This window comes from Protomyctophum parallelum, assembly GCF_964188405.1.
Source record: "Protomyctophum parallelum genome assembly, chromosome: 10".
NCBI classification, from domain to species: Eukaryota; Metazoa; Chordata; class Actinopteri; order Myctophiformes; family Myctophidae; genus Protomyctophum; species Protomyctophum parallelum.
The window spans coordinates 26,500,479-26,514,938 of record NC_139704.1 but is presented as its reverse complement, the minus strand read 5'-3'; the positions used below and the strand labels follow the sequence as shown (position 1 = coordinate 26,514,938).

At 46.1% G+C, this 14,460-nt stretch overlaps 1 protein-coding gene across 1 annotated transcript in view; it reads left to right on the top strand.

Moving 5' to 3' along the window:
* Positions 1 to 13,612, top strand: part of LOC310865566 (neurotrypsin) — a 53,688-nt gene extending 40,076 nt beyond the window's left edge. The window contains exons 8-14 of the mRNA XM_083774725.1: positions 1,906 to 2,047; positions 2,459 to 2,676; positions 2,922 to 3,063; positions 3,712 to 4,002; positions 5,611 to 5,733; positions 6,951 to 7,246; positions 8,759 to 13,612. Coding sequence (XP_083630851.1) covers positions 1,906 to 2,047; positions 2,459 to 2,676; positions 2,922 to 3,063; positions 3,712 to 4,002; positions 5,611 to 5,733; positions 6,951 to 7,246; positions 8,759 to 9,078 — 1,532 coding nt within the window. The 3' untranslated portion in view covers positions 9,079 to 13,612. The remainder of the gene's footprint in view (positions 1 to 1,905; positions 2,048 to 2,458; positions 2,677 to 2,921; positions 3,064 to 3,711; positions 4,003 to 5,610; positions 5,734 to 6,950; positions 7,247 to 8,758) is intronic.
* Positions 13,613 to 14,460: the final 848 nt, after the last annotated feature.

The following is a 14,460-nucleotide window of genomic DNA, read 5'->3' as shown; positions in this document are numbered from 1 at the left end:
TGAAAATACAATTTACAAGCTCACAATGTGTTGCGATGTGACATATATCAGTAATTATTTTCACAATATACTAGAGCTATATTTAACACTGTTACTGAGCAAACACTCTAGCAATGATTATATCACACAATAGAGTTTTTAACACTGTTACTGAACAAACACTCTATAGCAATACTATCACAATATAGAGCAAAAACAACCTTTTAACAAACAACCTTTGGTTTTTATCCATCTTTGAATATATTCTTTCACAGTGAATGTTTTTAACTCAAATCTTTGCTTCTGGGGGGGTCCCTGGAACAACATATTTTCAGATGGGGGTCCGCGGCCAAATATATATAATTCTGGGGGTACTTGACATGAAATAAGTTGAGAACCACTGACATAGAAACATAGGTTTTTCAGAAAACTGTTACAATGTTGAAGATATTTGTAGAATCGATGGTAGGTCTAAATGGGTTAAACTAACTCAAGGAGGATGGTGCGTGCACATGCATCCCGGTCAACCTGTTAGCCTGGATGACTAGTTAGCATGCATCTTCACACACTGCATTAATAACCAGGTGTCCTGATGACCGTTACCGTGGCTACCACGCTAAATTAACACCCAGGATCTTCCTGCGTAGAGCAGACCGATAGTATGCAGTGGTGGAAACCACTGAGCATGTAGCCTCGGAAACCCAGACGTTTTTATTTCCAGGGAGAAAAAGAAAGTCTGGGTCCGAGAGTAGCGCAAACGTCGATCACTCTCTGCTGATTTCTGATCGTCTGCACCTTTGTTAAATTGACGCACACACACACACACACCCGTACATACACACGCAGCTGCGCACAGTTTCTCTCCCGGCGGATCCTGCCGGGAGCTGCCTATGCCATAGGTGAGTTCCAGGCTACTGAGCATGTAGATCGGCTATTTGAAAGGCTCAAACCATACCAATGCAACTAGTCGCAACTCCTTGCAACAAAACAGTTTTAAGTTTTAATGTCACATCAATGCAACTTCTTGCAAGTTGCAACTGCCATTGGGGATAATGCTTGCACAGGCCTGGCCCTTTCTATCTGGGGGCCCTAAGCGGTAGAGAGTCTTGCCCTGATGAAGACCTGTTAGGTCGAAACATGTTGGCAGTCGCCTTTTTAATTTAATAAAGGCGTTCCTAATTTTTTAACATTGTGTGCCCGGATCCTTCTCTTTTTATCTAGGCAGAGAGGGGTAGTTGGATGCAGCTCAAAGTGAACTTTACTCGGGTATCTAGTTTCTTTCGCCGGTTGATCATACGACATAACGACATACGACATAACGCCGTTTTCAAGATGTTTTGGCCATTTTCTCTGGAATGGAGAAGCGTGTTCAAAGTTCAAAGCTTGTTGGATGCATGACTTTGAGGACATATTCGGGGGGGGCCTCTAGCAACTCCTGGGGCCCTAGGCGTAGTTCACATATACGACAGACGGCACTGTGGTTGCTTGCAACTACATGCAACTATACTAAGGAGTTGGGTGGTGATTCATTGGTGTGGTATGCGGGCCTAATAGCCAAAGTTTAAATAGGGCTAAAGGTTTCAAATAATTGTAGTGGAGTGTAGAATATTTGCCTCTGAGATGTAGTAGTAAACAGTAGAAGTAAACGTATTGAAAACTACTGTAGTTAAAGTTGAAGTTCTCCCAGAAAATGACATATTTTCTCCATGAAGTCCTGAATTCGTCACATTCCTGAGCCAATAATGTGACGACCAGCGGAGTCTCAGGGTACCAGCCACCCACCCACACCCCGGTCATCGAATGATTGACTCAGACATTCGACAAAGAAATGTGTGTGTGTGTGTGTGTGTGTGTGTGTATGTGTGTGTGTGTGTGTGTGTGTGTGTGTGTGTGTGTGTGTGCGTGTGCGTGTGCGTGCATTTGCAGACGGAGTGGTTCGCCTGGTGGGGGCAGACAGCCCCTGGGAGGGCCGTCTGGAGGTGTACCACCAGGGGGACTGGGGCACGGTGTGTGACGACAACTGGACACAACTCAACGCTCAGGTGGTCTGCAGGCAGCTTGGATTCAGGTGGGTGTATAGTCTATGGGTCTATGTAGATACTAGGCCCCTATAGTACAGTCTATGGGTCTATGTAGATACTAGGCCCCTATAGTACAGTCTATGGGTCTATGTAGATACTAGGATGCAGGTGGGTGTATAGTCTATGGGTCTATGTAGATACTAGGCCCCTATAGTACAGCTGGGATTCAGGTCGGTGTATAGTCTATGGGTCTATGTAGATACTAGGCCCCTATAGTACAACGCTCTGCGGGCAGCTGGGATTCAGGTGGGTGCTGCTGGGATGCTGATATGTAGATATTAGGCTCCTATTTGTATAGGAAGGGGGCAGGGCAGATAAAATGAATATCAAATATCCATATACTGAATCGAGCAACTTAGAAAACTGGTCTGGGGTGTTCGCTTGTGTGTGTCCACCAGGGGCCGAGCGGAGGTGGCACCGGACGGGGTCTATGGGGAGGGTGCGGGGCTGATCCTGCTGGACGAGGTGCAGTGCCAGGGCGCGGAGAGCTCGCTGCTGGCGTGTCGCCGCGACGAGTGGGGACGCCATGACTGCTCACACAGCGAGGACGTGGCGGTGCGCTGCGAGCGTGGGGGGGACTCCAACGACATGCCTGGGCTGATGCCTCCTCCCATTGGTAGGTACACAGTAGGGGAGGAGACTCCAACGACATGCCTGGGCTGATGCCTCCTCCCATTGGTAGGTACACAGTAGGGGAGGAGACTCCAACGACATGCCTGGGCCTGTGTCCTAACAAACGTAAAAATGAAAAGTCCATAGACATGGCTTCCATATGACGTCATTTCAAAAGCCAGGCATATTGGGAGCGCCTCTCAAAAAAGGAAAACAATTAAGCAAATAGTTTTGTGCTATGTTGTCCAGGGCCTCTGGTGCGTCTGGTAGCTGGAGAGAGCAGGAAGGAGGGGCGCGTCGAGGTGTTCGTCAACGGCCAATGGGGAACGGTGTGCGACGACGGCTGGAATGACATCAACGCGGGCGTGGTCTGCAGGCAGCTGGGGTTCACGTAAGTCGGGGGTTTCTCAATAATGACAGCAGTGACAACAAGACATTTTGTAGAATCTGGTGTCGGTGCTAAATGGGGTTAATGTCTCACATGAACCCCAAAATGCGGCAGCCAGAGTTTTAACTAAAACTAAGATGGGAGAACATATTACTCCAGTTTTAGCTTCACTGCATTGGCTTCCGGTTGTTTTTAGGATTGATTAAAATAATTTTACTTGTTTATAAAGCTCTCAATGGTCTCGCACCTACATGACTGCCTCCCTAAATATGTTCCAAACCGCCCCCTCAGGTCATCCACTGCTGGCCTGCTTGCTGTGCCTAAAAAAATGGCAACAAAAAAATACGGTGAAGCAGCTTTTTGCTTCTACGGGCTGACAGTGTGGAACAAACTCCCACTGTACTTTCGACAGGCAGCCTCTGTAGACATTTTTAAAGCACAGCTCAAGTCAAGACCCACTTCTACACTCTTTTAATTGATATTTTATTTTTTTATGTCCTCACTGTATTGCATTACTGCTATTATTTTTCTATGTTTTATGCCTTGCTTTTCTTTTCTTTCTTTCTCCATTGCTCTGTAAAGCACTTTGAGCTGCATTTTATGTCATGAAAGGTGCTATACAAATAAAGTTTTATTATTATTATTACAAAGGGGAGTGGCCAAAGGTCGCTCCATGGCGTACTTCGGCGAGGGCCACGGGCCCATCCACCTGGACAACGTGCGCTGCATGGGAACGGAGCGCGCTCTGGGGGCGTGCTCGGCCGAGGGCCAGGACGCGCACGACTGCCGCCACAGTGAGGACGCAGGCGTCATCTGCGACTACACCCCCGAGCCCGCCGGGGGCGCCGGTGCCATCGCGACGCACACCTGCGGCCTGAGGCCCAACAACGACAACAACCAGCGGAGACGCAGGCGGATCATAGGAGGGGACAAGTCACTGAGGTCAGTGCAGTGTTGTTGATTTTGGCAGCAAATTTTGATTTAGTCTTTGGAATACAACTTAATTTAGTTTAAGTCATATTTTAGTCACCTGGAATGTTTTAGTGTTTAGTCTAGTTTTAGACGGTCGACTAAATATCATACAATTTTAGTCGACTAAATCTACAGTTGATTTAGTCGACTAAAATGTATTTGGCGGGCCTTGATGGTGCCGTATTGGCCGATTTGACGCTTACTGAAAATAGCCGATCTACAAGCTCACAACGCGTCACGCTGCGACACGTTGTGAGCTTGTAGATCGGCATTTTCAGCATGCAACCAACATAATAACATGACTTATACTGGATCTTTTGTCCACTTCCTAACAATTTAGTCTAGTTTGTATTTGTTGACAAAATTGTCACTATATTTAGTCTTAGTCATCGTAGCTTGGTAGTTTCCATTTAGTTTTCCTCCGTGAAAAAAGGTAGTCGACGAACATTTGTTAACATCATGTATATTGTGTGTTTAGGGGGGACTGAGGGCAGGTTAACATCATGTATAGTGTGTGTTTAGGGGGGACTGAGGGCAGGTTAACATCATGTATAGTGTGTGTTTAGGGGGGACTGAGGGCAGGTTAACATCATGTATAGTGTGTGTTTAGGAGGGACTGAGGGCAGGTTAACATCATGGATATTGTGTGTTTAGGGGGGACTGAGGGCAGGTTAACATCATGTATAGTGTGTGTTTAGGGGGGACTGAGGGCAGGTTAACATCATGTATAGTGTGTGTTTAGGAGGGACTGAGGGCAGGTTAACATCATGTATATTGTGTGTTTAGGAGGGACTGAGGGCAGGTTAACATCATGGATATTGTGTGTTTAGGGGGGACTGAGGGCAGGTTAACATCATGGATATTGTGTGTTTAGGGGGGACTGAGGGCAGGTTAACATCATGGATATTGTGTGTTTAGGGGGGACTGAGGGCAGGTTAACATCATGGATATTGTGTGTTTAGGAGGGACTGAGGGCAGGTTAACATCATGTATATTGTGTGTTTAGGAGGGACTGAGGGCAGGTTAACATCATGGATATTGTGTGTTTAGGGGGGACTGAGGGCAGGTTAACATCATGGATATTGTGTGTTTAGGGGGGACTGAGGGCAGGTTAACATCATGGATATTGTGTGTTTAGGGGGGACTGAGGGCAGGTTAACATCATGTATATTGTGTGTTTAGGAGGGACTGAGGGCAGGTTAACATCATGGATATTGTGTGTTTAGGAGGGACTGAGGGCAGGTTAACATCATGGATATTGTGTGTTTAGGAGGGACTGAGGGCAGGTTAACATCATGGATATTGTGTGTTTAGGAGGCACTGAGGGCAGGTTAACATCATGGATATTGTGTGTTTAGGAGGGACTGAGGGCAGGTTAACATCATGGATATTGTGTGTTTAGGAGGGACTGAGGGCAGGTTAACATCATGGATATTGTGTGTTTAGGAGGGACTGAGGGCAGGTTAACATCATGGATATTGTGTGTTTAGGAGGGACTGAGGGCAGGTTAACATCATGGATATTGTGTGTTTAGGAGGGACTGAGGGCAGGTTAACATCATGGACATTGTGTGTTTAGGGGCGACTGGCCGTGGCAGGTGTCTCTGTGGCTCAGGTCTCACTCTAAAGGCAACCATCCTCTATGTGGAGCCACTCTCATCAACTCCTGCTGGGTGCTGACTGCAGCACACTGCTTCAAGAGGTAGGAAACGGCGACCTCCGGTGGTCATGTTGTGTTAATCTTTTTACCACATTTTAAAATAGTTCAAATAGCCGATCTACAAGCTCACAACGTGACGATGTAGATTGGCTTGTTTTAAAATAGTAATACATGGCAAATACGTCCCTTTAAAGCACAACTTTTTCAACCAAGGTTCATGTTTTAGGTTGTTATTAGAGAAAGTAAAAGATGAGTGTTCATTATTTTTCATGTGCTGCTTTCTTTCGTTTTAGGGATTTTAGCTGTTTTTGACAGGGGGGCAGGGAAATCGAAAATGGGGCTAAATATGTATTTTTTTTACAAAATGTTATAGCGATTTCTTTTTTTATTATTTACTATAGTCCTACTAGATCCCAAGAAATCATATTTGACCACAAAAGATCACGGATCTACTGATTGTGTCAAACTTTGTGCCTATGACCCACAGTGTGGCTTCCCCCCTTCGCATTCAGTAGATCCTGTGATCTTTTGTGGCCAGATGTCATTTCTTTGGGCTAGACCCCAATAAATTACATCTAGGACTATAGTAAATAATAAAAATAATAAATTGCCATAATATTTAGGAAATAAATACATATTTAGCCCCATGTTTTGAATGCCCCCGCCCCCCCCCCCCCCCCTGTCAAAAATAGCTAAAATCGCTAAAACTAAAGAAAGCAGCAAATGAAAAGATTATTAACACTCATCTTTCAACAACCTAAAACATGAACCTTGGTTGAAAACAACTAAAGTTGTCCTTTAACCCTGTAACACCCGGATATATTTCTACTTGCAAAAAAGAGATTTCAACCTTACTACCTTGTACTACTAGGACTTAGAGGAAATTATGTTATGTTAATTTCTTTTATATAAAAATATATATAATAATAATAATAATTTAATCATTTACATTTGGGGGATATCTTTCACAGTAATAAATAAAACATGTTCTCAACATTCTAATGATCACAAAAAAAACATATATTACAGTTATTTTCCAGAGAGTCCAGAGATTTTTAATTTGTGTGAATTTCAGCCTCTGTGGGGGGTATTTATATGCAAATATCATGACCAATGGCTTTGCAATGAACATCAATGATGACGTTTAGGTGAAAAAATAACAAATAATAATAATTAATTAATTAATTGAAATATGTTGTATTATTGCAACGTTGGGTGTACAACATTTGAGTACTTTTATTCCCACCACCGGGCCGCAGGTTCGGCAGGGACCCGTCGCGCTACGTGCTGCGTCTGGGCGACTACCACACGGAGGAGCGCGACGACTTTGAGCGCAGCCTGTCGCCGGAGCGCATCGTGGTGCACCGGAAGTACCACACGCAGGGCTGGGAGTACGACATCGCCCTGCTTAGGCTCAAGGGCACCGAGGGCAACTGCGTGTCGTTCAACCCGCACACCAACGCTGCGTGTCTGCCCGCACCGCAGCCGCAGCAGGGCGCCGCCAAGCGGGGCAAGAGGCCCGCAGCCTGCGTCATCACCGGATGGGGAGTCACAGGTAAGAGCAGCGCCGAATCGACCCCTCCGAGGGCCCTGGAGCTACACCAAATCAAAAAGTGCGTGTGATTTGCGTAAGTGCAACACAATCAAGAAGGACACTTTTTGCGCTTTGCACGCCCAGTGAATGACAGCCAGCACTATCGCCGTTGCTCCCATAGAGTTATAAGGCTTCTCCCATAGAGTTATAAGGCTGCTTCCATAGAGTTATAAGGCTGCTCCCATAGTTATAAGGCTGCTCCCATAGTTATAAGGCTGCTCCCATAGAGTTATAAGGCTGCTCCCATAGTTATAAGGCTGCTCCCATAGTTATAAGGCTGCTCCCATAGTTATAAGGCTGCTCCCATAGAGTTATAAGGCTGCTCCCATAGAGTTATAAGGCTGCTCCCATAGAGTTATAAGGCTGCTCCCATAGAGTTATAAGGCTGCTCCCATAGAGTTATAAGGCTGCTCCCATAGAGTTATAAGGCTGCTCCCATAGAGTTATAAGGCTGCTCCCATAGTTATAAGGCTGCTCCCATAGAGTTATAAGGCTGCTCCCATAGAGTTATAAGGCTGCTCCCATAGAGTTATAAGGCTGCTCCCATAGTTATAAGGCTGCTCCCATAGAGTTATAAGGCTGCTCCCATAGAGTTATAAGGCTGCTCCCATATAGAGTTATAAGGCTGCTCCCCAAAGCTGGATCTGCTATGTTTGAGTCTCCTCCCACCGCGAGTGGTTAATAAACTGTTGGATGACCAAAAATACTAGCGGGGGTTCCTGTGTTGCGTTAACATTGAAATCAGGGACCTATGAATACGGTTTCGATGGAAGCAACAGCTGTAAACCTTTGAAATAGTCTCGCACAGGGCCCTGCAAGTTCCATTGTCAGTCCGGGCCTGGGTAAGAGGCCCTGCCCTACATCACCGGATGGCGAGTCACAGGTTCATTTAACCATTAAGACCCGAGGCCCTACAAAGGCCTTCTAAGTCAGTAGTTCTCAAATGTTTTTTTTTTTGTTTTCATTCTCCTTTCAATCTAATCTACCGTAATCTAATCTAATGTCTCTGGTTGTGTTCTTTCCCTCTCAGACCAGGGGCTATATTTTCGGCCGTGCTAACCCCCTTATCCCTAAACTTCTTTGGCCCATTCTACAAAGGCCTTCTAAGTCAGTAGTTCTCAAACGTTTTTGTTTGGTTTTCATTCTCCTTTCAATCTAATCTAATGTCTCTGATTGTGTTCTGTTCCTCTCAGACCAGGAGTACTCCCATACTAAACTAATCTATGTGGTTGTGTGCTTTCCCTCTCAGACCAGGAGTACTCCCATACTAAACTAATCTATGTGGTTGTGTGCTTTCCCTCTCAGACCAGGAGTACTCCCATACTAAACTAATCTATGTGGTTGTGTGCTTTCCCTCTCAGACCAGGAGTACTCCCATACTAAACTAATCTATGTGGTTGTGTGCTTTCCCTCTCAGACCAGGAGTACTCCCATACTAAACTAATCTATGTGGTTGTGTGCTTTCCCTCTCAGACCAGGAGTACTCCCGCACGCTCCTCCAGGCGTGGGTTCCTCTGCTGCCGTCCTGGAGGTGTAAGAAGCGCTACGGTGAGCGCTACACCAGCCGCATGCTGTGTGCCGGCAGCCTGTCGGAGCGCCGGCGCGTGGACAGCTGCCAGGGGGACAGCGGGGGGCCGCTGGTGTGCCAGGGAGAGGGTGGCCGCTGGGTCCTGACCGGGGTCATCTCCTGGGGTCACGGCTGCGGCGACCCCTCCTTCCCGGGCGTCTACACGAGGGTCAGCCGCTTCCTGCGGTGGATCGACCAGGTCATCAACAAACCCTACAAGAACTGACGGAAGGACGGATGTTTTTTGGCTGACGGTTACTCCTAGGTGTTGTTGTTAAGTCTCGCGCCGCCAGACGACTGTTCCGCCATCTCCGAATGCTACATTACATCGAGAGTCTGGAACTACAACAAACCCCCCCCCCCCCCCCCCCCCCGAAAGCCGAGAGAGGAAGTCGTCATCTGTTCGCCATTTCCGTTCGCGAAGATATATTTGAAAAAAAATAAGTATATTTTTCCATGTCCATTTCTGATAAGCGGCAAGCTATACAGTATATGCTTCAACTACTTTGATTTACAGTAGGGCAAAGACAATGGGGGGGATTCAGCGCTTCTTTTGCACAGACAGACAGACGTGACAGACAGATGTATAAATGTTTTATTTGTATTTTTTTTATTTTTTCGAGTCAATTGTGCCAATTTTTTTTTTTTTCCTCAATTGAGTCAGTGTGCCAATTAATTACTCCCCACACCCCCCGTCACTGCTGTTGTGTCCTACTGGCTCACCTGCCAGTGAGGAGCCCCCAACGGGAGGACGTACTGTTGTATCCTACTGGCTCACCTGCCAGCGAGGAGCCCCCACCGGGAGGACAAACTGTTGTGTCCTACTGGCTCACCTGTCAGTGAGGAGCCCCCACCGGGAGGACAAACTGTTGTGTCCTACTGGCTCACCTGTCAGTGAGGAGCCCCCACCGGGAGGACGTACTGTTGTATCCTACTGGCTCACCTGCCAGTGAGGAGCCCCCACCGGGAGGACAAACTGTTGTGTCCTACTGGCTCACCTGTCAGTGAGGAGCCCCCACCGGGAGGACAAACTGTTGTGTCCTACTGGCTCACCTGTCAGTGAGGAGCCCCCACCGGGAGGACGTACTGTTGTATCCTACTGGCTCACCTGCCAGTGAGGAGCCCCCACCGGGATGATTTACTGTTGTATTCTACTGGCTCCCCCCAGCTCGTAGGAGCTGGGGGGACCTCCCCACCTGGCTTCCCTCCCCCGAACACGGGCACATTGTGTTAATTGTGTTAACACATAAAGCACTTGGAATCTGACAAGGGAACCCAATTGCCAGCTCACTCCCAGGGTTTAGGACTACAGTACAAACTGTAGCACTTTGCAGCATTATTATATGAGATATATATGTCAGTGGTTCCCAAAACTTTTCATGTCAAGGACCCCCAAAATGATACTTGTTAGCCTGCGGACCCCCCATTTGAAAATACATGCCAAGGACCCCCATAAGAGAAGGTTTTTACGGCTCTACGGCCCCCTATCTTTTTTTTTTTTATATCTTTTTTGCGGCTTACACCTTTTATTGGTTTTTTGAAGGGACAGACAGTAGGCTGACAGGAAACGGGAGAGAGATGGGGGAAGACATGCAGTAAAGGCCGTGTCGGGCTCGGGAGTCGAACCCGCGGCACACTGCGACTGGATTACCGGTCGGGTGCCCAGACCGTTACGCCACCGCCTGGGCCTACGGCCCCCTATTTAATGGAATTTCTATCTCTGGGACCCCAATACATATTGTAAAATCAAAGTGGATTTAACTCTGAGAGTGTACCATTTGGTTCCATTTGTACTCTCTCTGAGTTACAGACCCATAAGGGTCCATTTGGTTCCTAACTATCTCGTTTCTGCCTCCTGGTCTCGGTGAACGTTGCACATCCAACTGGAACTCTCCATTACTTCACCCTCTTCCCTCCTATAACAATGGACATGCATGTGAATAGCACTGTAGAATTCTTAAAGCAGCACTATGCCCATGTTCAACCTTATCTTCATAGAGTTGGTCCTCTCTAATGCTCATTATAAGACCTGCCTACCAGTGACATCATTGTTTACGGTAGGTTTAATTTCAAACAAGATTTTAAACGTTTATTTGAGCATGTCTAACGGATGTCTAATACGTCTAAATGGCCATATAAAAAAAACACACCTGTGTGAACTGAGTGGTGCAACTCCCCCCCCCCCACCTCTCTCTCTCTCTCTCTCACTCAAAAATAGTAAATACATATAAAGACAGACGGCCAGTGTAAGTGGCATTGCACCAGAATGCATGCCAACCAGTCCAGTGTGAGTGGCATTGCCCCAGAATGCATGTCAATGAACCAGTCACACTGGCTCACCTGTAAATGCTATAGACCGATTCCGTACCGGTTTCATGGTCGCAGCCTACGTATTTCCTGTAGGCGGACTCGACGTAGCTGCGGGGGTAAAACCCTCACCAGGCGCACCTCTTCCCATACAGTGAACGGCAGAGTGACTGATGTTAGTTTGCCTCAAACTTTACTCCTTTACCTGCTTTTTTACTAACACTAACATTACAAAGATGCCCAGAACATCGAGATGAACCTGTGTAGTTTATGGCTGCTCCAACAGTAGTGGCAACATAACAAATAAAATAAAACGGAATGTCTAATATCCACCGCGATGGCTGAGACCAGAGCCATTGAGTAATGGTTGAGACAAAGCAGTGAAGAATCCTGCAAGATACATAATTTCAGTCTTACCCAATACCCAATCTTTCTGTTTTATGAACACAAGGCTGCTGTATTTTATACCTCATACTAAGCATTTAAAGTATGAGGTATAAAGTACAGCAGCCTTGTGTTAATAAAACAGAAATATTTGGTATTGGGTAAGACTGGCGTTATGTATCTTTCACTGCTTTGTCTCAACCATTGCTCAATGGCTCTGGTCTCCGCCACCGCGGTGGATATTAGACATTCCGTTTTTATTTTATTTTTAAGCTACGTCGAGTCCGCCTACAGGAAATACGTAGGCTGCGACCATGAGACCCGCTACGGAATCGGTCTATAGTTGTCATGCCAGCTAGAGGCAGACGACAGTGTTCATGATGGGAGAAATGGGGCTCTTACGCCTTGGAAATAGTACCATGAATGGAGTGTATTCTTTTTTTGTTTGTTTGTGGTACGGCGTTGTATTTGTACAGCAACAGAACTTATTGAGGTTGGTTTACTACGTGATAATATTGTTCAAATGAACATTCCAGGTTTGCATGTGTCACAAAAGCCTTCTCAATTCTGCCTCTCGCTCTTAACACTACAAGACAAATTGATGAATCGATAAAAATAATACTTTCTAAGATTGAGAATGGTTGGATTCACACAGACACAAAATACATTCTTGGCTGTTGAAAGGTTTTATCCCCCCTATCCTAAGAATGGCATGATGTGCTACAAGTCAATAAGTAAGAATTCAATATTTCCAATCATGTATAAATGCATAAATTATAATATTAAGTTTGTCAGCTGTTGAACAGCTTTGTACAGTACGAGTGGCACAGAGAGCCTTCTGGGAAATGAAGTCCGTTCTGACTGAGCACCTGCTCACCGCTTTATCATGGTATTTCCCACAAGCGACTCTCCTCAGCCAAATTACAACACTCACATTTCTGTCTCCCCCACACTCCAGCCGGTGTTGCGGTGAAATTGGTGACATGCCGAAATCTGTGACCATCTTGTGAGACTTTAAATAGCGCACAGTGATGTCCCAGGAAATGTGTGGCCTGAGAAATACCACTCGATAACCAAATGGCAGTGATTTACGTGAAGAGTGAAGACCATGCAGCAGTCTTATGCAAAAGTTAAAATGTAATCTAGATAGCATGTTAGTAACTAACATTTAGATGTTAGTATAAGACAGATGCCAGGTTAATTTGTTGACTTGGTGTAGCAGAGTGGCTCAGAGCCTGCAGCCTGATGGCCTCTAAAGTCTAATATCTCCCCCAGTCCCTTTGGTCTAGTGGTTAAGATGTTGCACTTTCACGTGGGAAACCTGAGTTTGCGTTACACTGGCATCGTATAGTTTCAATGCAGTGTTGTTTTCGTCGACTAATACTTTGACAAAGAATGTTCGTCGACTACCTTTTTTCAAGAGACTATGACTATCAAAATTTGCTGCCAAAAACAGTTTCAATGTACAGATAATTTATGTTTTGATATTATACTGATCCTATATTACTGAGGCACTACTACACCACACTGTCTCTCTGCATCTGATGGATGCGTTTACCTTGCTTACTTACTGGATGAAGGGCGTCTGCAGCTAAACCACAACATGTTCACGATTGTCAGGTCACCAATTTGACTGTAACACTGCCCCGCTAGACGGAACATGCCTGATGGGGGGAAGCAGGAATAGAGCGTCGCAGTCCCGCCCCCGACGAACGAAAAAACGTGTGGGAAATTCTCTTCCGGGCTGCTCGTCGCGATGCTCTATAGTCTATGGGCTCTTGTCAGTATTAAACCACTATTTTTGTGATGCTTATATGCATATGCACAAAGTGTACCGTTTGTTGTTTGTTTTTCATACAGCACCTGCAATTTATACCGTATGTATTTCTGAGCTCTGTTCTGTGTTCAAATTTGCAGCGTGATCGTCCGCATTATCCGGCGCAATGAACCCTCATATGATTTATATTTATTTAAAAGGAGGAAAAAAACACAACATTTGCTGGGATGCCGCCCACTGTAGAGTCCGCTTTTTGACCGGCGCACATTCCACCATGAAACTATGAAATAAACAGAGCTGCAAACACATGTGGTTCAAGAGTGTTTTTTTTTTCATTTCAATTAATGTGTCACTGACTGAATCATTTACACTAGCTTGACAAAAGGTGTCGGATCTACACGCCATAAACACGTCGCAAGATTTAATACTATAAGTTACAGGACTGCAATAGTCTGAGATTGAGAATCTGCTTTGTCACATCACAGGGAGTTGAAGTGGGTGATTTTTTTTTAAAGCTCCATAAATTGGGGAAGAAAAAGCAAAACAAGGATACTAACAGGTCAGATACTCAATATTCCTATTTTCTTGAGGGCACGCACGCACACACACACACACACACACACACGTGTGCGCTCGCACACACACACACACACACACACACACACACACACACACACACTTTGGCTATTTAGTCTATTCATTTTCAAAAGAGTGTCTTCGATTTGCATTGTTAATTCCTCCTCTCAAACATCTCAGGGCCTGGACTGCTTCAACAGAACAGTCCGGAGGGCACTTAGACTGGAATGCCTCGCACGGGATGAGGAGAGTGCCGACATCTGCCATGGGCCATGAGTCTGACCTCAAAGAGACGGCTGTTCGCAGCTACAGTGGAGTCAGTACTGCTGTATGGGGGCTGAGACATGGACCCTCACAGTGGAGTCAGTACTGCTGTATGGGGCTGAGACATGGACCCTCACAGTGGAGTCAGTACTGCTGTATGGGGCCGAGACATGGACCCTCACAGTGGAGTCAGTACTGCTGTATGGGGGCTGAGACATGGACCCTCACAGTGGAGTCAGTACTGCTGTATGGGGCTGAGACATGGACCCTCACAGTGGAGTCAGTACTGCTGTATGGGGG